Source organism: Candidozyma pseudohaemuli, assembly GCF_003013735.1.
Source record: "Candidozyma pseudohaemuli strain B12108 chromosome Unknown scaffold00002, whole genome shotgun sequence".
Lineage (NCBI taxonomy): Eukaryota > Fungi > Ascomycota > Pichiomycetes > Serinales > Metschnikowiaceae > Candidozyma > Candidozyma pseudohaemuli.
The window spans coordinates 262,004-285,526 of NW_020194436.1; the positions used below are offsets into that span (position 1 = coordinate 262,004).

Here is a 23,523-nt window from a genome sequence, read left to right on the forward strand (position 1 = left end):
GTATTTGAAATTGATACTGGAGTGTTTGATTGTTTTGTGGAGGTTACTAGTTGTTGAGACGGCCACCTGTGCAACACCGTCTACGATACCGCAATTGTTGCAAATTCACGACAATCGAAGCGAATGCAGTGCCATTTCATGATGTAGAATTCCAAATCTCTAAAAGCCTACAATGACGAAGCTGTCCTGCCACGGTGGCTGTTGCCATGCATTTCGTATATACTGTAGTCATGCTGTCAGACAAGTGGCCGTCTGGTCCTTTTCCATGCAAGCTTCACCAGCTGACTTTAACATAAAGCTACACTTCCTTCGTCCCCTTAGGCCTGAGCCTTCTTCTTCTTCTTCTTGTCTGGGGCTGGGGATGCCTCCTTCACCTCGGATTTGTCAACATAGTAATTCCACAACGTCGACAACAGCTCCGAGCGATCGTCCATGGCGTGAAGTCTCCTACGCAACGCCTCATTGTAGCAGATCTCCTGAACAACAGGGAAAAACAGCGCAGGCCACTCCTTGTGGAACAGCTGGCACTCCTCAACGATATCTTTAAGCTCCAATTGCTGCACCTTCTGCTGCAACTCAAACTGCTTGTACACATCATCACCAATCAAGCCGTCCTGGTATAGTTTGGTGAACACAGGCTCGTTCTCTTTAAGCTTGAGCGATCTTCTGATAGCCTCCACAGCTCTTCTCAAAAGAGCAGCCTTGACCACCTTCTCTGGCGGCCTCTTGTCTTTAGACAACAGTTTATCTTGGTAGTTGCTCCTCAAGGACTCGTAGAGCTCCAACAGGTAGTTTCTTCCGAAAATGGGCTCTACAGAGACCAACTTATGGAGTCTGTGGCGCTTGTAAAGCACGGAAAATGCCGTGAATGCCGTGAGCATCACCGCCACGTAGATAAGCGGCGTGGCAAGGGACATCTTGACCACCGTCTTGGCGGCTTCTTCCTCTGGTTCGGCCATATTTGTGAGCTGTTGGTGATCGTGAAAACACTGTAAAGTTCCCACGTCGAGCACTTGGTGAGGTGCACGGGTGTAGATTGAGCTACCACGATAAGACCAGGGAGAGAGTCGGTGAGTGACCTACTGAAAAATTGGTGAAATTTTCAAAAGAAATTAAAAATGGCATGGGGATTTTTAATAGTGCTATGATTCCCCTAGTTTTGGTTCCTGGGGACCATGGGTAGCCCGTTTTTGCATTGGTTTATATTTTTTGCACCCAAGGATAGGGTGAGGTTGCGTTGGACTTTTAAACACAGTACCTCTTTTAGCCTGTGAAATCTTCATCGAACTATTTAGAAACTGTTCTTTGATATCGATCAGCTTGATATGAGAATACCACCAAACTTGTAAACTACAAAAGTCCACTGTGTGTTGTCTGGAACAATTGCCAATCCATGTTGATTAAATCTCTCATATCCCAATTCGCCAAATAATTCTGCCTGACATCACTTTTATCCAGAATACACAGCCTTCTTCCCCAGGCTATTTTTGAAACAAGGTTTTCTAGAACCTCAGATCCGACTAAGTTTCAAAAGCATATTCTATGCAACCCACCAGAAAAAGACTCTTCTCAAAAACCCGGATACCGTCCAAAGCTATAAAATTAGCCGAGATGCCTTAATTACACTGTCACCAATCGGCGTTAGGACGTGCATCATAGACATTGTCTTATTCAAGAAGTTGGCGTCACAATGGGACTAATCCCTCGCAGAGGGCAGAACCAGTTCCTATTACAGAAACGCACTCGTCTACACGATCAATCGAATACTGTTTGAAAATGAAATGGGCTCAGTTTTGACGTGGAATTCGGCGCTGTCAATGTCTCTCAAATTCAGGATAGAGGTATTTCTGCATCTTGTCCAAAAGGGCATTCTTATGAGCCGCCTAAGCCGGGACCGATATACCCAGACATCTGTATTGAAGGCACCAATTTTCCCAATATTTTACATCAAGCAACATCTCGTAAAATAAGGGTATATCCCAATCCAAGAAGCTACTCAACCTTCCCATAGATTCCGTGCTATCTGTTCGATCAGCTCGCGTATTCTCGTTTATGCGAGACAAAGCGGGATTACGTGGGACACATGGACAAGAAAATTACCCACATTTTTCTGGGCTGTCAGGGTATATATACCTGGGGAGAGCACGGCTGTTTTTTTTTTTTTTTCCAGCAATGAAGGGCCAGCTTAGCTTGATCAGGGAGTCCCCTGAGTATTCAGGGTTCCCATGCAAAGAACACTTTGTTTCGCAGCCTACGGTGCCCTCTGATTTCACCCAACACAGCACCTATACGTATCTTCTGCCCAAGCCGGACTTGGGAAGACGCCTTCAAGAGCTCAGCAAGACCCCTTCAAGAGACAGCTCCTTTGATGAGCTATTGGAGTAGAGCCATGAGGAGAATTTGATACCAAGGAGGACAGCAGATGGGAAGAATCCCGCCGAGACAAGATAGAAGCCACTTCTGCTGCAAAGTGCTGGGGATGGACACTGACACGAAGTTAACGAATTAATGAAACGTACATTAAAAAACGAATTGTAGTTTGGTGGATGGACATCTTGTCAGTAGAGGAATGGAATGACTGATTGTCAGCCCAACCAAGTGTAGACCCTGACTTGTCTCTATTGCTGTGCATTCATACACATATATTTTCAAGGAACTCATATTCCACGGTTATGCCCCTTGAGGTCAGAAGGGTTCCGTTGCAATTCCGTTCTAGAGCGCTAACACTAATAGGGAACGTGAACTCCTAATCGAAGACCAGTCTAGGCCACTTCAATGCTTCTACCTCTTGCTGTATCAATCCGTTCAATTGAAAAAAACTATTCGCCAACTACAATACCTCCTTCCTTGCTCATTTATTCATCAAAATGTATTAAGTAATATAACAGAACGAACGCCTAAAAGTTAAGAGCGCCAGGCATGGCCACCAGGGCCTGCTGATCAGGGGCAGCGTCAGCAGATCCCGAAGAAGCGCCAGCACCGGGGGCAGCGGTGGTGGAGGCGCCGTGGCCAGCAAGACCAGCTCTCAGGGAAGCACCAGAGCCAAGTGTGTCAGACTCCTGGGTGCCAAAGGCAGTGTTGGCGCCTGGGGTTCTCAGAGAACCAAAGGCCAGACCGGCGGCAGCAGAGCCGGCTGACCCGTAGGCACCCGAGCCGAGGCCCGATGTGTTTGGTTGGTTTGAAAGGTTGGAAGATGGCTGGGCGGACTGCGCTGGGTACTCCGAGGCAAGGGCTTTCGATTGTTGAGAGCCTGCCACTGGAGGAGTCACCAAACCGCCGTGGGCATGGGTGTCTTCGGAAATCAGACCGCGGCCTAACTGGAGCAAGAATGCACCGTTCTCGTCGGTAACAGCGCCAGAGGCATCCACACGCAACTCCTTCGTCTTTTCTAAAATCTCCGGTCTGCCCTGAATGGCAGCCACAGCCTGCTTGGCCAAGTCACGGGCAGCGTCCGTGTCCTTGACGCCAATCACCTTGACATTCTGGTAGTGGCTGGGTTCGGGCACACCAGACGAGGCAGTAGACGTACTGGGGTAAGGCTCGCGGTAACCGGAGCTATCGTGGGTGGCAGAAACGTTGCCAAGAGTGCCCTCCTGGGCCTGGTCCTCAAGTTCCTGCTTCACCTCCTCATGTTGCGAGTGGTATTTTCTAGGGTCCACGTCGCCTGGGTTCAGCAGGTGGAAAGTGGCATCAGGCTGTTCGTGGGACTTGCCCTGCGAGGCGAGGCCCAAGCCTGCAACACCGGCAGTAGCGCCTGCGACTCCAGCGGCTGCGGCAGTACCGTAGCCAGAGGAACCGCTCTGTGGCTTCACATCGCCGAGTCTTCCCTCCTCGGCGTACTCCTCAAGCTCGTCCTTGACTTTTTCGTGCTGGGAGTGAAACTTTCTAGGGTCCACTTCCCTAGGGTTGGCTTCGTCAAACGCAGCATCTGGCGCACCATGGGTGGTCAGGCCAGTGCCGCGAGAGCCCTGGGAAGCAGAAGTAGATGGCTGCTGGGACGCGGCAGCAGGCGCACCGAGGGCAGCACCGGAAGCAAAAGCTGCGTCTGGCGCGCCCAAGGCGGCACCGCTAGAACTATTAGTTTGCTTGGAGCCACTAGAGCCACCAGTAGGACCAGCAGCTCTAGAGCCAGTGGCACCAGCGCCAGCACCAGCGCCAGCACCAGCGCCAAGGGCACTAGATTCCGGCTCAATGGCACCAAGACGACCTTCCTGGGCGTATTCCTCGAGCTCATCCTTCACGTGCTCGTGCTGGCTGTGGAATTGTCTGGGGTCGACGTCACGAGGGTTTTCTTCGTTGAAAGCAGCATCTGGAGTCTGCTTGGAGTGGCCGCCGCGGTTCGCAGCGTAGACTCCAGCGGCGCCAGCGGCGCCAATTACTGCAGCAGACCCTGCGCCGACGCCGCTGCCTCCAGCAGAGTCAGTAGGCTTGACATCACCGAGTCTGCCCTCCTGGGCATCTTGCTCGAGCTCTCTCTTCACCTCCTGGTGCTGCGAGTGGAACTGACGAGGGTCCACGTCGCGGGGGTTCTTTTCGTCAAAAGCGGCATCTGGGTGGGTGGAGCGAGAACCAAGGGCTCCAGCGCCAGCGGCGCCAGCAGCACCGCCAGCAGCGGCACCTCCAAGGGCACCAGTGGCTCCAGACAGTTCCGCCTGGCGCTGGGCGCGCTCGGCTTCCTGGGTGCGCTGAGCGTCTCCGGCGCCTTTCTCAATGTAGATCTCACGCTTGTTGGCATCCACCACGATCTTGCTGTTCAGCACATCCTGGCCCTTCTTTTCAAGATCACGAGTGGCCTTGAGCGCCACCTTCTGTGCCTTGTCACGGTCGGCAATGCCAATCACCTCGACAACTGGTTCGTTGCCGGCAGAGCTGGAAGAGCCAGCGCCTGCACCACCCAGCTTCTGGTGCTCCACTCCAAGACCTCTCTCCTCGGCCAACTTCTTCACGCCGGCCGCGTACGCAGACTCAATAACGGTCTTTTCGTGCAATTCCTGGCTGGAGTATTCAGGGTTGCCAGAGCTGCCAGTGCCAGCGGAGCCAGTGCCAGCGGAACTGGCACCAGTGTTGGCAGACTTTTCACCCTGGTGGCCCAAAACCTCTCTCTTGCGGGCCTCGCGCTGTTCCTGCGTCACATATGCCTGGCCCAGCACTCTAGGCGCAGGGTGGTTGCCGCCGCGCTCGGGCGCATAGTAGGGCGACTCCTGGTAGCTGCCCAGCGATGGGGCAGGTTTGGCGGCTTCAGAGTGAGCCGTCTCAGCAGCGGCCTCCTCAGGACCGACAGCAGCCATGGCAGTTGGCTTTAATTCATTAGTGGGGCGTGCGATGCCTCGGCGAGGCACCGGCGTTCGTCTCAGAACGGGTAGCCTCAGAAGCACCAACTTCGCCCAACAGGCCAACCTTACCGCCCAGGTTAATGAACTCAGACTTGGGGTGCAAGGCCACATCGGGCACCTGCTGCACATCGTCCTTCGCGCCAGAGGAAACCTCCTCACCGCCAAGGTCCAGTGCACCCTGCAAGCCCTTGGCGTGGTGCAACTTCAGAATCAGTGGGTCCTCCTGCTCAGCAATGTCAATCAAAGAACGGCCGTCGTTCTTGATACCGTGCTTCTTGTTGTGAGCAGCAACCTCCTCTTCCAACTTGGCCAGGGAAGAAGGAGTCAGCTTGGTGTCCTTCTCGGAATCCTCTCTCTTGCCCTTAGGCTCGAGACCAGGAACCTGCTGAACATCGTCCTTCTCCTTGTTGGTCACATCGCCTGCGGCCTCGACGGTCGCGTTCTTGTTGCCCTTGTGCTTGGGCTGCTCATCCACCTCGCGCGAGTTGGCTGCGGCAGTCTCCACAAGGTTGCTCTTTTCAGAGCCAGTACCAGAGCTAGAGCCGCCAAGAGCAGAAGAAGCACCAGTGCCAATAGCGCCGCCAGTAACGGCGCCGGCAATAGCACCAAGGGTGGAGTTGTTGCCAGACTGGCCAGATTGACCAGACTGAGTTGGCTCCTCACGCTTCTGCTCCTCCGAGGTCGAGGTCTCAGACTTGTTGTCACCGCCAAAGCCAAATCTGCTAAGGAAACCGCCAGAAGACTGGCTGGTCTTGTCGCTAGCAACGTTCTTGGCCTCTCTGGCAGCATGGTCGGGGTCGTTTCTAGTGTCGACGGAGCCAGCAGCAGCGGCAGTCTCGGGGTGTCTGAAAGATGGGTCCTGCAAGGATGGGTCGCCGCCAGTAGAGACAGCGCGGGGGTGCGCGGCCTTGGAACCAGTGGTCTGCGAGTCGTGGGTAAACTCATCCTTCTTCTCGTTCAGGCCCTGGCCGTAACCGAAAGCAGCGCCAATGGCACCCTTGGCCGAGTCGAGGTAGCTTGAGTTCTCAGAGCGGGCCAGCTGGCTGTCGCTCTCGGCCTTTTGGGCATCCGCCTGCTTGGACTGGATCTCAGCCTGCTTGGCCTGAGCCTCAGCCTGAGGGTCAGATTCGCGCGAGGCGTCCTGCGAGCCGCCTAAGCCAAAGGCTCTGGAAGCGAGCACTCCAGCCGCGCCAACGGCACCAGCCGCGCCAGCCACAAGACCAGGTCCGTGGCCAGAAGACTCGCCCTGGGCGCCCTGGGCACCGTAGCTGCCCTGACCAGCGTTCTGACCAGCATTCTGACCAGCGTCGTAGGCGCCCTTCTTGACACCAGCATCGTAGTACTCCTTGAACTGCTCAGTCTTGGACTGGTGGGTGGTGGCATCGCGGGAGGTGCCAGCGGCGGCGCCAGCACTAGCAGGACCAGTGGAGGAGGAAGTGCCAGGCTGGTTGGTGGCCTTGGTCTGGTCGTGCGACTCGCTGGATCTGTCCTTCGCAGCGTAGCCTGCGCCTGCGCCCACAGCAGCACCGGCACCTGCGCCCGCGAGGGCTCTGCCGGAACCAGAGCTGGTCTTGGAGGCACTGGAGCCACCTGGAGCACTGGAACCAGACGAAGCTGGAACAGCGCCAGAGCTAGAGGTGGCACCGGCACGTGGGTCCAAAGTGCCTCTGCTGTTGTGGATCTCGTCAATCTCCTTTTGCGTGGTGGCAATGTTCTGGTCCAAACGCTTGATCTCAGAGTCGTAGTCAAACTTGTCGCCAGATGGTGGCTCGCCAGCGTGCACAATGTTGGAGCGAGCGTCCTGGGTGTCCTTGGAACCCTTGGAGCCAAGAGCAGAACCGGCGGCAGCACCACCAGCAGCTCCAGCACCAGCACCGGCAGCAGCGTAACCGGCGTTACTGCCGCTGTTGCTGCCACCCTCGCTCTTTCCACCGGTAACCTCGCGGTAAGCCTGCTTCACGCCGCCCTGGTTGTAGGCAGATTTGTTGTGCGCGTGCTCCTCCTGCTCGTTCACACCAGAGCCAATCTTGCCCTCTTCGGCCTCAGCACGGGCCTTCTCCTTGCCCTGCTGGTGCAACTCCTTGGCCTGTCTCTGGCCCTTGGCGTACGCCTGCTCAGAAACCTTGTTGGCCTCGGCCTCCTGCTTGTCCTGCTCAGCGTAGGCAGTAGGCTTGGTCTTCAAATTGTCGTAAGAAGAAACCTCTTGTTGGGTGGCCTCGGTGTACTCGTTGGAGCCGGAGCCAGAACCGCTGCCGCCACGGCCTGCTGCGTATCCGAGTCCAGCGCCTGCGGCGCCTGCGCCCGCGGCACCAGCATAAGCACCTCCGTGGCCTGAGGTAGAGCCGCTAGCAGAATTGCTGCCTGAACTGCCGTAAACTCCACCCTGGGTGTCCTTGGGGTCGTAGAACTTGCCCTTGCCCAGAACTGGGCTGGCCTCGTTGTCGTATCTAGGCTGGGAATTGTCCAAAACGGCTTTGCTCGAATCGGCGCCAGTGCCGCCTGCAACCTCCTCAGGCCTCTTCTCGTTGGCATAGTCTCCGCCCCAGTCCTTGTCCAAAGGCTCGCGCGAGCGCTTGGGAGGCAGCGAAACAACTCTGCCCTTCTTCAGCGCACCGTAGCCTGCTGCCGCACCGCCGCCGGTACCCAAAGCTGCTCCTGCTGCACTTGCAGCGGCTGGGTCAGACTGGCTGCCAAAAGTCTGGCCTGGCGCCGCGGTGCCGGTGGTGTTTTTGCCCTGAGCGTGCGAAAGCTGCTCATTGTCGCTCGACAGAGCACTCAGACTCGACGTATCCTTGGTGGCGGACCCGAGCTCAGCATGGGCCTGGCGCTTGCCGGCCCGGTACGATGCTCTTAGGATCTTTTCGTGTTTTCTCTCTTTGGAGCTGAATGTCAGCTTAAGTTTGCCAATGAACCCGTCTGTCATGTTTGGTCTGCAAAAATAGCCCCATTCTAAGCGCACCGCTTGCTATATATACTGGCGCTGGAGCAATTAACTGTTTGCTAATCATTCCTACTGCAGCTGGGTCCACCGGCCCCTGGCCGCAGCCGCACTGCACCTGTTGCTTGCTGCGACACCTCGTGGCGGTGGTGGCGCTTGCTGGGGCGACAGAGATCGTCTAAATTTAAAAAAGAGCCATTTTGCCAAACTCAATTCCTCCAATTGACCGCTTTTCGTTCCTCAATGGCTCCGAAATCCCCACCAATTCGTCTTTTTTCATACACCCCTGCGCGGCATTGTCCTGCTTGTCGCTCTGATCAGCGCCCCGTCATTCGGCTTCACTGGCGTACTGCCTTGACATGACGTAAGCACGTCAGCAACGTCACAAGAAACTCAGACAACGTTATTCTGCAGCGTCTTGCAGCAGCAAAACTATGGCTGCAAAGTCGGTCCTTTGCTGAGCGCCTCACCCGTCAATTTTTTAGCGGCTGGCATGAAAAAAACCTTCCTTCTCTGAGACTTTTCCAAAATCTGGTCCTTCGGTGCCGCCTCTGCCGTGTTTGCGGCCACACTTCGGCTAGGCAAGATAAGTGCCGCTGCTTGACACATTTTTACAAGAGAAGTTGCGAAGAACACTTATTGTAGCTTTTGCAACGCCTGCTATTAGTACTTACGATTGTGGACTGCCGATTGTGGGCTGCATGGTGACACCTCCGACGCCCGGTAGCTTTTGTCTGTATCTGGGCCTATTGTCTGCTCATCGATCGTCGGTGCAAGTGAAGGTGAGCCACACCGGTGATACTTACTGTAGGGAGAAAAGCCTTCAGATCTGGATCTGGGCGGTGAATGTGGGCGTTTGAATCGAGCGGCTTCTTGCCACCGAGGGCTACCGATGGTGGGGCTTGTTTCGAACGTCAATGATCGGACCGGTTTGAGGGAGCAATTTGCCACGATGGGGCACTCAAGGGGGAAACTGAGCTTGTAGAATGCTTGGGCTCCGATCGAGAACAGGGATGCTGCAATGTGGCGAAGGCGACGTATTTGAATGGATAGATCTGATGCACAATATGCCATCGACTTTGATAAGCGATTGGACGTGAGGGATCGAGCTGAGATTCCAAGACACCTCCTTTATTTGGCTTGAGTCTCCGAATAGAGACCTCTGAGCGATCTATGTAGGGATCTGGTGAGGCAATTTGGGTATATGAGCCTGGTATTCTCAGAATTGGGTCCAATGCACACTGGAGGAAACCCACAAGACCAGAGATGCAAAGAGAAATCTCTCATGAATAATTTTTTGCTCTTCCGTTTGAAAATGCCACCTTATCGATAGCCAACCTCATTTTTGATGGTGAGGTGAGGAGCTTGGACCATGAGACCGCCACGACAGTGTGACATGCTGCCAATTACACCTGCACTCCTGAGTTTCTCCATCAACAATGGGAAGACTTCCTTGCCAATACAAAACTCATTTTTGTCCATCTCTCATGTCTCCACAAGCCACTCTTCCCTTTCTCCACTTATTTGTACTCTGGTTTTCGGTTACCCTTGTTGTATGCCAACCTCGTAACTAACCATTCCAAGCTTTCCTTCAATCCCTGGTTCTCAAGGACGGACACTGGTAACAACTTCAGATCGGTCGCCTCAAGCTGACTCACCACCTCTATAAACACTCCGGTCTTCAAAGACACCAAGTCTACCGCCTGCGGCAAATCCTGTTTGTTTGCCAACATTAGAATAGGCACATTGACACTTTCTCCTCCGTCAACCTTCCACAGCGAGTCGTTGGCGATTTCCATAAGCGAATCGTAGCATTCACTGAACCGATCTGTATCTGTGGAGTCGATAATGAATATGATACCGTGGCACGAACGGTAATAACGGGACCACATGCTTCTAAGCAGTCGCTGACCGCCCAAATCCCAAAATTTTAGGTTGATGTTCTTTAGACTAGCAGCTGCACTGCTTGCATTCTCACTAGGCTTGAACCTCACAGTAGTTGTATTCTGACCCACTGTAGGTAATATTCTCTTCCCCTTGAGAATCTTCACCGAGTCTGCTTGACTCGATGACTCCTCTTCTGTATCAATTCGCCTTCCAGCACTGGCATTACGCTTGGTCTGCTGCGCCAGGGTCTCATTCGGAGAAGGGTATAGCAACTTGAGGTGCTCGAGAAACGTCGTTTTCCCGGCATTGTCAAGCCCTAGAATAAGGACGTTATACTGTTCTCGCCTGCTGTATTGCGTGTAGAGCGACAGCGCTAAGTGGAACATGAAAAGCTGATGTGGTTGGTTAAGGTGGATGTGATTTTTGCGCGCTCTATGGATCTAGGGAAACAGTCGGTGTTTCTCCGAAAAGGTGTTAAAAAAATATGTTGGTGGGGTTTCGGTATTAACGTGATCGAGATGAATCGAAAAAGATGTTCTGGTATAAGTTCGGTGTTGGTGTGGTTCTGGAGGCGATCGGCTTTTCGCAGCCATTTCTCGAACCGACATCCGCAGAGCAGAATGTGAAAATGTAGACGAGTGAGACAGGATGAAAGAGAAGTGAATCTTACAAATTTGCAAAAAATGAAAACGAAGGAATTAGCAATACAGCATTTCTAGTAAAGCGAAGAAGAATTAGACCATAGACAATTATGGCCAGTATCTGGGATATGCCCTTTTGCCACTATGCTCCGTTAGGATTAGGGCTTAAGGTGCAGTGAGGTACAGATCCGTCTAAGCCATCATCAGAATGCAAGTGTACTAAAAACATGAAGCATTTCAGATGCAACGATTCAAATACTGAAAGCCTTGTGAGTCTCCCTGTTCTAAATTTCTCAAAAAGACAATGATTGAACTGGCTGCAAATGGATAGTGCAGAAGCCTCGGTTCACACCCGTGCCGCAGAACTGCCTATATAAACCACCTCTGCTCGAAAATCGCACATCAGAACTTCTTTCAAGTATGTGCTTCGATGCTTCAGATGATGAATATACAGATAGGGACAACTGATTCCAAATGAAGATAGTTGTCATTCGATAGTAGAACTTTATTCTGAATGAGCTATTGTGAACAATCACTAACAACAGGCAATGACATTAAGTTGAACATGAGCTCCGAAGGACATAGCGGTGCCATCACCAAATGGCTGAAGCTCATTACGATTGGAAGCTACCATTTCTTTTACCATGGCAAGTTGGATATCTGCTCAAGTAACCTCAACCGAGGTCTACTGTGCTGGATTTCGAAAGTGTCTTATACAATGCTCTTCTACTCTCCACAATCCGGAAGACAAATGAGTGAATTATTTTTAACTCATTATTCCACGGATCTCTCTTTCAATTTCTGACAGCTTCCCGTGAGAGATAAGTTGTTTTTCACTCACACGAGCTATAACTCACTGCAACTCCTCTACTAACCAACCATAATCTAGGCCGTTTTCTAAATTCTCAAAACCTGAAGTTTATCAAACCCCTTTGGAACACTACCTATGACCGAACCGTCCAAATTGTGAACTATAACGGCCAATCACCGTGGCATCTGTAGTTGCATCTAGAGAACATTTTACAATGGCTGCGAAATCTCATAACACTTCTAAAGCCTATTTCAGCATCTACAACAAAAACGCCAACCAGCTTAACGAAAGGTGGCAATTGAAACAAAACATTTTAAAATTAAACTTTTTCAAACCATATCCAATCAGACACCTCCCTCAAAAGCACGTTCTTTCATTATGGTCGGGTCTTGGACCGCGACGGTGTGCAGGCCATGCCCCTAGATAGCGAGCCTTAACGAACAGCTAAACCACTGTTTATCCATGTCATTCAAACTTCCCTCTTTTGATCTCAAGTCGATCCAGGAATCGCTCCCTAAGGTCGACCTTGACAACATCACCAAGTCGTTCCAGAACAGCGGTAAGGCTGTGCTGGAGTACCTGGAGCTGTTCAAGGAGTCTATTCAGCCCTTCACCACCAAGACCCAAAACTTGATCTCCACCCAGTTGCACCAGGTCCAGCAGTTGGCTCACACGCACATTGGCTCCAACATTGAGGTGTCTGAGTTGCCTAATGACTACTTGGATTTGGAGAAGAGCTGCGATTTGTTGTTGAAGTTGTACACCGACTTGATCCAGTACACCAACGAGACCTACGGTGTGGTCAGCTATGACTACCCTCCAGGCAACACTGCCATTTCCAAGATCCGTGATGCCAACGTCGGTGGTATCTTCTCCAGCAAGTTCAACCAGTTGAAGAACGTGTCTACTCCTCAGGAAATGGAGAAAGTGCTTTTGGGTGGCGCCGAGGAGAAGCCAGAGCAAGACGAAGGTACCGTTGAGGTCCAGACCATCTCTGCTCAGTTGCCCAAAACTCTTTACGGCCAATTAGCCACAATCGCCAGCAAGCACAGCGAGGACTTCAGAGAGTCGTCCAACACCTTGTCGTTCGCTCTTTTGAAGATCTCTTCCACCTACACCGAGGTGGCCACCTCCAGATTGGAGCAGGACAAGAAGGTCTTGGCTGAGTTGAACCACGCTTTGGTCAAGATTTTGAACGAGCAGTTCATCAAGGTCAATGAGTTGAGAAAGCGTGTGTACAGCGCTAGACTGGAGTTCGACTTGGCCAGATCCAAGAAGACTGGCACTCCTCAGGATGAGGAGGACGACGACTTGATTGCCAAGGAGGATGAGTTGGTGAGTGCTACCGAGGTGGCTGTGTTGGAGATGAGAAAGCTTTTGAAGCCATCCAAGAATGTCGACCTCTTGAAGGTCTTCATCAAGATCCAGAAAGAGCATTTGGAGGTGAGTGCAAAGAAGTTGGGCTCTCTTTTGTCGGAGTTGGACAAGATTGAGTTCAAGGACGAGGATGACGAGTAGTATATATGTGCCTAATACAGATAATTGATTCATTCAGAAGAATGTACCGTGATTTAGTGATGTGTGTTGGCTTTCAATTGGGTGAATTCTTCAAGAGATTATTTCTAGCTAGAATAATTGTGGTCTCTTGTTGCAAAACCGGTCTTAAAACCATTGATAGAGCACTACAGGAATCGCATCGCACCTAAACAACCTCTCATGGACAAGAGGGTTGTGGAAAACAAGGCCCACCTTGTCGGCCCGATCATCCGGCACCGAATACAAGACTCGTTATTCTACAAGGAAAAACTCCACCTCACCAATGAGCTGTCAATCGTTCCCATTATAGTGAGTCAGGTACACTTCATAGCAGGAACGGACCAGACAGGCCGTCCAAGTCCATTCATTTGCTGCCTTCTACGACTCCTCGAGCTTGAGCCTTCACCAGCAATTATCAGACTCTTGCTTAAACAGAATGGCTATAACGAATTTAAATACCTTACTGCTCTAGCACTACTATACTACCGGTTGGTGTACGATGCCAGAGAGATGTACGCCTTGTACGACGAGTTCATAGGCGACTACAGAAAGTTGAGGATTCAGCTCAAGACACCCAAGTTCGAAAATAGCCTACCGGTGCACTACGATCTAATTCACATGGATGAATGGGTAGATTCGTTGGTTGTGGAGGAGAGAGTCGTGGATCTCACCTTGCCATACATTGCGCCGAGAAGTCTCTATGTAGAAAGAGGCGAGGCCGATGTGAGGGTGTATGGTGGAGAAAGTGAAGAGGAGAGCTACGAGAGTGATTCTGATTAGACGGGTTTGATGAATGGCCTACGTAGCAGTGTATTGCAACTGAGTTAGCGGACGAGTTGCACCAATCTTCGTCAAATCAGCTCTTCAGCTATGTCTTCATGCTTTAGTGCCTTCACAAAATAGTTGTTTCGTCGGATTAGGGATTCTGCAAATTGGATAAGGCAGCGATCTTGCCTCGCTGATTCGGAAATTTTGGACAGTTCAGTATAAAAAAAGAGATTTCCCGGACAAAGCAGCGCCTTGAGGTTGATCCTAGCGAGATATTGCACTAGGTCTCTCTAATCCAGTTTGCAGCCATTGTACACCCCGTTTTCACCAGGACCACGTGGGTCCCAATAACTCACAAAACATGTAAAATAGAAATAGAATTTCAGACTATCACAATTTTAATATTATCCACCACATATCTTCATCGAAATACTTGTGGTGAATTCTCACCTCAATATGTAGCAGCACCACCTACTGTCTACAGCCGCGAACAAAAAAATCATCGCTTGTTTACTAACTACGGCTTCATGGAGGAATCTACCATATTTGGGGAGCCGTTGCTGGAGCCCGCTGAAACGCAATTTGCTCGTGTTCTTGAAAACTACAAATTGGACAATGCATCGGAGGACCCATTTTCTGTTGTGAAGAGCTTCACTTCCATCTCTGCTAAGATTGCCCTAGCGTTGAATCAGAAGGGATCAGAAGAATTCGAAAATTGGGATCTCGAGACAAAGCTATGGCATTTGTTTGAATTGCTTTACTCCTTCAGACTTTCTGAAAAGCAGGATTATGAAGTTCCCGCCTATGCATCAATGAAGGTCAAGAGAGACGCTCATTTGCTGAAGAATCCAAAGCTCAAGGAGATGCTTTTAATCATACAATGGCTTCAATACAACACCCCTGGCTGTCAATTCCCACCGCTCACGGATGCACAGAAACTGAAGTGGCTACAGACCACAATTAAGGCTAAAACCAAGTCCTTGTCAGCGATGACCAATCCCACAGATACTTCCCTGCTTGTATCAACGATAGACTCAGATGCTCCATTGCGGGAAAGCAAGATCATTGTCAAGGAGGATGCAGATGCCGATCTGATCGTCTTCTCTCAAGTATATCAAATTCTTCTTACTGGGGATTACCAAGGTGCCATCGATCTTTGCAACGAAACGGGCAACTACACCTTAGCACTTATTCTTTTGGGCGCTATTCAGGACTATCAGGACCCTCAGATTGATGGCCAAGCTGACGACATGGACGTCGACTCCTCAGAGCCATCGGGTATCAAGCACAAATACTTATGGCATCAGACAGTATACAAGTTGTCACAGGAGAAGGGACTCAATCATTACGAACGTCTCATCTATACCTTTCTCAGCGGCGGCGATCTCTCAGAAAATATAAAGTTTGCTGACAACAATTGGGAACAGAGCCTACTTGTCTATCTCCATCAATTGCTAACCTACCATGTTAGAGTGTTTGTCCAAAAGAATATTCAGGACGATGAAAAGCTAGGCTCTGTGCTGTTGCCATCTCCTCAGTTCGAGTCTGTCGACGGAATTCTCAACACACTTCTGCAAAAGGGAGACGAGAGCAAAAATCCATTCCGTGTCATCATGGGAAGTGTCATGATTGATCAACTTAACATCTTCTTGCACAATGCCTTCAAAGCCGACCAAGCAGAGATTGCTCTGGACTACCAAATTCTACGAATCTTGACTCACTTGGCTGTCCTTACAGTTATGCTCAACCTTCACGATGGTTCCAAGACCCCAACTCGTATAATCACTCGCTATATCACCAGACTATCCGACCTTGGATTGGAAGACCTTGTTCCCGTGTACATGACATTCATACCGGATGAGAAGGATGTTCGTGAATGCTATTCTATCTTTTTGGCAACAATCACTGACCCAGAGAAGAGGGCCAGACAGCTTAGCATATTAAACAAATTTGAGATTAACCAATCCAATGGAGAGGATACTCCTGCAAGTTCAGCTACTGAGGACATTCCAGATACCGACAACAAGGTGTATAATGTATTGAAGAGGACTGTCGAGAGAGTGATGTTGGAGACTGAGGAACATTACGTTCAAGAGGGTAACGTGGTTGTTTCTGATGGAATCATTGATCCCGTCGATGTGAAATTATACCGATCGGTTGACTGGCTTTTCGACAAGAGCATGTACGAAGATGCCATCTCTGCCACCAAGGTTCTTATGCGCCGATTCCTTCTCACAGGAAGAATCAAATCTGTTCAGGCCTTCAGCAAAAACAAAAATTTCAAGTCCCTTTTGAAGGATTACGACTTCCAAATTCAAACAAAATCCCTTGATGGCAACAGCCCTCCTGCAACAATATCTGAAGAAGACAGAGTTGAGCTTCTACAATACCAGGAGCTCGTCGAAACTCTTAATCTCCTCGATCAATGGAGAAGCTTTGTTGGTACGGATGCCAATGCTAGTCAATTTTCTGATGGATTCTGGAAATCCAAGGATTTGGAGAAGCTGATTGAAAAGACCATCCATAATCTACAAAAGCTTATCAGCACTTGGTTTAAAGATGTGTCAGACGAATGTACTGATGAGGAGCTGGTCAAGATTTACAAGGAGTACAGAAGTATCTATATTCCATATTTCATCATTGAGCTTCTCCAAGTACTTCAGCAATCCAGACGTACCGATTGGAAGTACATGCGTGAAGCCTTCCAGTTGATTAATGAGGTGGCTGACGATAAAGCCAATGATTTCTTACAGTGTTTCATTGCCTGCGGCAGATTGGACGAGTTTGTTGGCTTGGCTGGCGAGTTATCCATTGTCGCCAGTGAAAGAGGAGTGAGAGGGATCTTTGCGTGATTTCGTTCTATTATTGCATTTACCTAATTCAAGGAAGACGCTTTCTCGTACAAAAGGTCCACAACACCCGACAAGTTCTTCACCAAACCCAATGCTGCCTCATACGAGGCGTCTTTGCGGGGCTCATCATAGATAATCAACCAGCCGTTTCCCTGATCTAACACACCGTAGAAAACTTTGTCTAGGATCATTTGTGACAACTTACCCTCTACCTGCTGCACGTTCAAGCCGATACTTTTGGAGATGTGATCCAATTCAACGACACTGTAAGATTCGATGATTTTCAACAAGTTTTGTTCCAACAAGTTGTCATACAATGCGTTGAAATGGTTTTTGATGATTGGGTCGGACTTTAATTCCACGGAGTACGTCAATAAAGCGTTCTCGAATTCCTTCAAGGATCTGTTCGAGTATGCTGTAGCGATAGATTTCATAGCATCGATGTCCTTTGACTGATACTTGACCACATTCTTGTTGTTCAAAATAGTCTTAACGTCGTCGATCAAGTTCAACATGATCTTTGTCAACAACATGTACTTCAAGACAACGATGGCTCTTTCATCGTTCTGGGAGTTGAAGCCCTCAAATGATTCATAGAAATACGAAAAGGCAGTCTTGTAATCCTTGTCCTCAGCATTCAAGATACCACTCTGGCAGTCAAGCTCAGCTTGCAAGATAGTAGGGCAGTAGATGGAGTTGGCAGATGTTCTGGCAGAAGTCAAAGCCGCCCTGGATTTGGGTATGTTTCTCAAAGCATGATATATTTGGGATTCCACCAATTGCACCTCGACCAATGATGATTTATCGTCCAACTTCTTGTACTCTCTCAATAAGTCTGTTATGATCTTCAAACCCTCCTGGTACGAGCCCTTGGTGTAGAGTTTAGCGGACAACTTCAACTGCAATTGCTGTCTTAAGAATGATAACTTGCTCTGGATGGCCCACTCTATGGACTCCTTGATGGCTGTGATTTGTGAGTCGAGGGCACCGGGAATGGCGTCGAAGTCCTCAACTAACGACTTGACAATCTTGGCGGTCTTCGACTTGGCGAATCCACCCAAAACAGTACGTGAGTCACTAATCAATGTGTGTAACTTTTCAGCATCCTTCAACTCCTGGAAAACCTTGCCTAGTTCGAGAATGGCCGTTTCTTGGTCTTGCAACAACTTGGCCCTTTGGTTCTGATTATCGGTCTCGACTTTGGCATTGATCACCAGCCAGTATTTCTTTTCAGCTTCATCATACTTTTTCTGAGAGGCCGCCGTTCTTGCCTGCTCTATCGTCTCGATGTGCTCAGACATTGTAGGATCAGGTTGTGTGGAGTTGAGACTGTCGATTTGCCTCTATCATCCACTATTGTGCCGGACACACCCAGCAAGCCCTTCTATTCTTCATAAGAAAGAGAGATGTAATTATCTGATTGGGTTGTGGGATGCTCTATAATTATCAACAGTAAGTCAAAATTTAATATTTTAGATATTCTGATAGTGATTCTGTAGTTCTCTCTACTTACAGTGCAACCTTGCCAGACACCACAGTGACACAACAGCAATTCTTTTCACGTCTTTACTAAAATTTGGCAGCATGAAACGATCAACTTTATTATATTTAATTGAAATCAAATGACAAAATTTGATGCCAAATAAATATTACTAATTGCAGAGCTTCACCATACTCCATCAACACTGCTACACATATGGGTGCGAAAAATTCTACCATCAGTCACTATGCTCAGACTAGGTCTTAGAACCTGCCGGATCCCCCGGTCTCGGGGTCCAATTCCGAAAGCATTTCTCCAACTTTCGGTAAGGGCTTATTCCAAAACACCATTTCCTGTGGATTACAAAAAGGTACAGGAAGAAAGAGCCAAGGAGAAGTTACCCAAGTACAAGCAGTGGGCTCTTTATTTCCAGACAAATGAGTTCAAAAGATCGATGACTAAGTATTACGTTCTGATGTTTGTTGTCATGCTTGTGGCCATGTACTACTATATGAGAGACAGGTGGTACGAGGATCAGCAGATTAAGCACATCAGAGCCAAGTACGTGGAGGACCCGGCTTCTCTCAGTGAGTATGAGTACTTGAAGCTCAAGAAGCTCACTGGAGATAAGTTGAAGCCCCGTGAAGAGAAGAAATTCAAGTTGTACCTGATGATGAGAAAAGAGTTCCGGAGAAAGCATATATTTGATACCAATGCGATGTTCGAGCCCACGCCTGCCGAATTAGACGAGTGGTATTCGAAACAGGCTAAAAGAACAACTAAAACGGCTATTCCCGAGGAAGATGATGAAAGAACGAAGATCTCCAATTCGTCCAATCCCGGTATTGTACCTCCACAAGATACCACTGAGTTCTTCGATGAAAAGGCCGAGGAGTATGATAGACAGATTAAGTGGGAAGAAAGAGGTGTGATGATGGGCAGAAGAAGAAAATGGTTGATGCAGCAGATCGAAGGTGACGTTCTTGAAGTCTCTTGCGGAACAGGCAGAAACATTCCTTACCTCAATTTGGAGGCCATAGATTCCATCACCTTCACAGACTCATCGAAGAAGATGGTGGAGGAGACAGAAAAGAAGTTCAAAAAGGCGTTCCCAGGATTCAAGAAAGTGGCCTTCGTCACAGGAAAAGCCGAGGAGTTGGCCGGTTTGGCTGAATCCAACAACGTCAGGTATGATACCGTCGTGGAAGCCTTTGGATTGTGTGCCCACGAGGACCCCATTGCAGCTCTCAAAAACATGGCCAAGCTTTTACGCCCTGGCGGCAGAATCGTACTTCTTGAACACGGTAGAGGAAACTGGGATATGTTGAACAATCACTTGGACTTCCGTGCCGAGAAGAGAATGAAGACTTGGGGCTGCCGCTGGAACCTAGACATTGGCGAGCTTATCGATGATGCTGGCTTGGACATCACATATGAGAAAAGAGTCCACCTCGGATCAACCTGGATGTTGGTGTGCAAGAAGCCTGAGGACAAGCTCCGCACAGACGAGAAGCCGTTCATCAATAAATTGATGGGCACAGATGCTCCAAAGGTGAAGAAAGAGTGATCTACAAAGTGGCAAAAGAAAAAAGTCTGGCAGTTCGTGCAATTGTCATATAGTAAACGTTTGTATATAGTGCATTACAAGTAGATCCCATCGTCTTGTTGTTCTTGCTGGGCACCTCTTCGTTGTAGCTCGTTCTGTATGGCTACCACACGGGCCTCCTGGCTTTCCAAAACTTGTTTGTTCTCTGCTATGGTTTCCTCATATAGGCTCCTGCTATCAGGATCGGAGTCTGCCTTGATCTCCTCCGCTAGGTAGGCATTGGTTTCTTTCAACTTCGCTATCAGATTCTTCAACTGCAGCAACACAGATTCGATATTCTCATTTGTAAGATCCTCGAGCGCGAGTATGAATTCCTCAATACGGATAGGCCTACTCTCTGAAGACATGATAGTAGTTAGTGCGCACTTGAACCATCTCTTCATGTTTCGAAGACTACCGACACAATGGGTCCGCTTGGCCAGATGGAAATCCACAGTTAATGCTATCAAGGCTGAGGACCTTATAGATCCCATCCATCCACTTCTTTTGGCTCGTGCCCAAGCGATGACAAAAGAGTACAATGCTCTAGAGAAAAAGATGGAAGGTGGGGCTTTTGATCTGGAGACGAGTATTCGTTACCTGTTGGTGCTGACAGTGCTAGAGAACTATCACAAGTATAATGCTGATATGGAGAACGTCACTGCGCTTTTGGACATCATCAACGAGGAGTCCCCAGATAAGGAGCTCATGGAAGAGGCCGAGAAGGAACTCAAAGATATTGTGCCTAACGTCCTGAGGACGTCTCAAAGTCTCCAAAAGAAGCTTTTGCCAGCTCTCAGTCATGATGATAAACCGGCCATGATGGAACTCCGTCCTGGTATTGGTGGATCCGAGGCTGGTCTCTTCGCTGAGGACCTATTAAACATGTACATAAACTACGCCAACCACAAGAGATGGCCGCTCAAGATCATGAGCAAAACTATGGGGTCCAACAATGGTCTTTCAGAGGCCATTATAACGATAGACTACCCTGGCGCTTACAACACACTCAGGCACGAGAGTGGTGTTCATAGAGTCCAAAGAGTTCCTGCTACTGAGACCAAGGGACGTACACACACATCCACGGCGGCTGTTGTCGTGTTGCCCAAAATGTCTGAAGGTAACGAACAGTCTCTTCAAGAAGATGAGCGTCAATTTGCGCCTGGAGAGGTTCGTATAGACACAATGAGAGCTGGAGGAAAAGGAGGCCAGCACGTCAATACCACTGATTCGGCGGTCCGTTTGGTCCATATTCCTACAGGCATTATTGTCCAGCAACAGGACGAACGGTCCCAACCTAGAAACAAAGCCAAGGCGTTCCAGATCTTGCGTTCGAGATTGGCACTCATGGAGCGTGAGAAGGAAGTGGCCGAGCAGAGAAAGATGAGAACAGACCAGGTCACAACAACGGACCGATCTGACAAAATTAGAACTTACAATTACCCTCAGAATAGAGTTACGGACCATCGCTGTGGTCACTCGGTCCATGATCTCCCTGGTGTGATGACCGGTGTCAAATTGGACGAATTGATTGAAAAAGTGGACGAGCACGAGTTTGAAGAACGGCTCCAGCTCCTCATTGACCAAGAAAAATAGACCTTGTACATATTCTACATAAACGGTTGCAAACCTTCCTGATGAACTTCCTGCACCTGCTACCTAGCATCACCAAGTACCAACCACCTTCTTTATGAGTGATAAGAAGCGTACCAACGGAGGAGACGCTCCTGGTGCAAAAAGGCTTCGACTGGAAGTCCAACAGACGCTATATGTAAAGAATCTCAATGATAAAATCTCAAAAGAGACTGTCAAGCACACCCTATATCTTCTATTCTCAACATACGGGGATGTCATCGAGATATTGATGCCCAAGAAAATGCGAGGCCAGGCTCACGTGGTTCTAGATAGCAAGCAACTGGCCAATAGCGCTTTGAGAGGCTTACAAAAGACTAGTGTCTTCGGGAAGGAACTTCAGATAGACTATGCCAAAACGAAGACCAAACTTGTACAAATAATAGAGACTCAAGTGGAGGAAACGTGATATTAAGCTAATCTAAGAGCATCCTCGAACCCATTCATGACACAATCGGGCACACCCAACTTGCCCAATGCAGTTCCGCCCATGGAGAAATGACCGTCGCTCTCCCTGCCAATCAACGTCTTCATCTTGTCAACGTTTTCAAGGAAACCGACGTTGTACTGAGGAATACAGTTTTCATGCAAATTATACGAAATAAGCAAGTCGTCATCGGTCAAATCAACTTCCTTGCTCGTTTCCTTGGCCTCATCACGAACAATTATCTTGTGGAATTGTGACAAGTCCACATGCAAAATATCAGAAAGCACCTTACGTGCTGTGGCGATATTTATCTGGTTGGAAGGCACACCTCTGCTGCTGAAGAAATGGCCACCCATCATCAAGGTCACCTTGTGAAATGGAGCCTTGGGTCTCGTTGTTTCATCGAAGAAAGTAACAGCATCCAGCTCACAATCAGAATCATAAATTACACCTAGAAGGGACTCTGGGTTCTTGTTGCGGATAGGTACCAAGAAGCCGAAACCACTGCCGTCTTTTGGAATCAAACACCTCCTTTTTGTATATATGTTAGCCAAGAAGATGGTGGTGTGTTCAAAGCTCTTTAGAATGTTGGAGAGCTCATCATTTTTGATCAATTCTGCGAGCTTCAATGTGCTCAGCGTGTACCTTATGTGGTCGAACTTTTTAGATTCTCCATCAACGGTGAGCCTGCCTTGAAAGTTACACTTCTCAACTGCAGCACCATAATGCACATCGACATTCTTTTGCCTTTGAAGGTACTCGCTAAGAACAAGCGGGAAAGTCTGTAGTCCATCGTGAAGTCTCATTATAGGGAACTTTTTGAGCTTATCAGAGAGGCTGCTCATGTCGGTTTGAGGAGAGATCCTCGACTGGTACAGAACCAATTGCAGAGATAAGCTTTTCTCTGGCTTTTTGGATTTTATCTGGTGAAAGACTCCCTTCAAGATAGACCCGTGTTCCTTCTCTAATTGCTGTAGTCTGGGAAGGGTAGCTCTCACACTGAGCTTGCCAATATCACCGCTGTAGACGCCATGCATGACAGCACTTAGCACATTCTCTGCTAATACAGAGGATCCAAATCTTCGAGCAAAAAAGTCTCGTATCGACTCGTCTTTGGGATCGGATGCAGCTTTCTGGAACGGTTCTTTCAACACACTCTTGATAAGACCGTTTGTGACGTCACTGGTCATGAACTTCACAAAAGACGACAATGAATTGGGAGTTTGAACCAAATTATTGGACGGATCTAGAAGCCACTTGCGATTGGCATCCGAACTCAGCTTCATCACCTCAACCTGATCTCCATACCCCAATTGCTTGAGTATGTCCACGATAAGCAATGTTCCGTCACTGACACCTCTAAGTGTCCTAGGCCCCTTTTCTAAGACTATATCCTTCCCATCGTGAGTATTTTTCAAAACTTCAGTGGATATCCAACCTCCAGGACGCTTATTCTTCTCGTATATGGAAATGTGCACATCCGGACGGAGCTTCAGTAGGAAGTAAGAGAAAGTCAAGCCCGAGACCCCTCCACCAACTACAGCGACTTTTCCATTTTTCGGGATAATTGACATTAGAAAGTTGCTTATTGGTGGAAAAGGAAGGTGTATCTACGACATCTCATGATAATCTA

The 23,523-nt window shown here is 49.0% G+C and overlaps 11 protein-coding genes across 11 annotated transcripts; 5 read left to right on the forward strand and 6 right to left on the reverse strand.

Annotated features, from left to right (window-relative positions):
• Nucleotides 1-317: 317 nt before the first annotated feature.
• On the reverse strand, nt 318-959 carry C7M61_001479 (Sec63 complex subunit; the record flags this gene model as incomplete). Its single annotated transcript, XM_024856887.1, has 1 exon — nt 318-959. The coding sequence occupies one exon, from the start codon at nt 957-959 to the stop codon at nt 318-320; it is 642 nt and encodes a 213-aa protein (XP_024714767.1).
• Nucleotides 960-2,897: 1,938 nt separating this feature from the next.
• On the reverse strand, nt 2,898-8,256 carry C7M61_001480 (uncharacterized protein; the record flags this gene model as incomplete). The annotated part of the gene is made up of 2 exons (XM_024856888.1): nt 2,898-5,297; nt 5,380-8,256. The coding sequence occupies 2 exons, from the start codon at nt 8,254-8,256 to the stop codon at nt 2,898-2,900; spliced, it is 5,277 nt and encodes a 1,758-aa protein (XP_024714768.1).
• Nucleotides 8,257-9,791: 1,535 nt separating this feature from the next.
• ARL3 (Arf family GTPase) lies at nt 9,792-10,544 on the reverse strand (the record flags this gene model as incomplete). The annotated part of the gene is made up of 1 exon (XM_024856889.1): nt 9,792-10,544. The coding sequence occupies one exon, from the start codon at nt 10,542-10,544 to the stop codon at nt 9,792-9,794; it is 753 nt and encodes a 250-aa protein (XP_024714769.1).
• A 1,528-nt stretch (nt 10,545-12,072) lies between these two features.
• C7M61_001482 (uncharacterized protein) lies at nt 12,073-13,128 on the forward strand (the record flags this gene model as incomplete). The annotated part of the gene is made up of 1 exon (XM_024856890.1): nt 12,073-13,128. One exon carries the CDS (start codon nt 12,073-12,075, stop codon nt 13,126-13,128), a length of 1,056 nt encoding a protein of 351 aa, XP_024714770.1.
• Nucleotides 13,129-13,326: 198 nt separating this feature from the next.
• On the forward strand, nt 13,327-13,926 carry FGR16 (U4/U6-U5 snRNP complex subunit; the record flags this gene model as incomplete). The annotated part of the gene is made up of 1 exon (XM_024856891.1): nt 13,327-13,926. One exon carries the CDS (start codon nt 13,327-13,329, stop codon nt 13,924-13,926), a length of 600 nt encoding a protein of 199 aa, XP_024714771.1.
• A 515-nt stretch (nt 13,927-14,441) lies between these two features.
• Nucleotides 14,442-16,766, forward strand: NUP84 (Nup84p; the record flags this gene model as incomplete). Its single annotated transcript, XM_024856892.1, has 1 exon — nt 14,442-16,766. The coding sequence occupies one exon, from the start codon at nt 14,442-14,444 to the stop codon at nt 16,764-16,766; it is 2,325 nt and encodes a 774-aa protein (XP_024714772.1).
• A 23-nt stretch (nt 16,767-16,789) lies between these two features.
• On the reverse strand, nt 16,790-18,067 carry RPN6 (proteasome regulatory particle lid subunit; the record flags this gene model as incomplete). Its single annotated transcript, XM_024856893.1, has 1 exon — nt 16,790-18,067. The coding sequence occupies one exon, from the start codon at nt 18,065-18,067 to the stop codon at nt 16,790-16,792; it is 1,278 nt and encodes a 425-aa protein (XP_024714773.1).
• A 426-nt stretch (nt 18,068-18,493) lies between these two features.
• On the forward strand, nt 18,494-19,813 carry C7M61_001486 (putative RNA methyltransferase; the record flags this gene model as incomplete). Its single annotated transcript, XM_024856894.1, has 1 exon — nt 18,494-19,813. One exon carries the CDS (start codon nt 18,494-18,496, stop codon nt 19,811-19,813), a length of 1,320 nt encoding a protein of 439 aa, XP_024714774.1.
• Nucleotides 19,814-19,887: 74 nt separating this feature from the next.
• C7M61_001487 (uncharacterized protein) lies at nt 19,888-20,199 on the reverse strand (the record flags this gene model as incomplete). The annotated part of the gene is made up of 1 exon (XM_024856895.1): nt 19,888-20,199. The coding sequence occupies one exon, from the start codon at nt 20,197-20,199 to the stop codon at nt 19,888-19,890; it is 312 nt and encodes a 103-aa protein (XP_024714775.1).
• Nucleotides 20,200-20,233: 34 nt separating this feature from the next.
• C7M61_001488 (uncharacterized protein) lies at nt 20,234-21,427 on the forward strand (the record flags this gene model as incomplete). The annotated part of the gene is made up of 1 exon (XM_024856896.1): nt 20,234-21,427. The coding sequence occupies one exon, from the start codon at nt 20,234-20,236 to the stop codon at nt 21,425-21,427; it is 1,194 nt and encodes a 397-aa protein (XP_024714776.1).
• A 447-nt stretch (nt 21,428-21,874) lies between these two features.
• On the reverse strand, nt 21,875-23,464 carry HEM14 (oxygen-dependent protoporphyrinogen oxidase; the record flags this gene model as incomplete). Its single annotated transcript, XM_024856897.1, has 1 exon — nt 21,875-23,464. One exon carries the CDS (start codon nt 23,462-23,464, stop codon nt 21,875-21,877), a length of 1,590 nt encoding a protein of 529 aa, XP_024714777.1.
• Between the last annotated feature and the right edge of the window lie 59 nt (nt 23,465-23,523).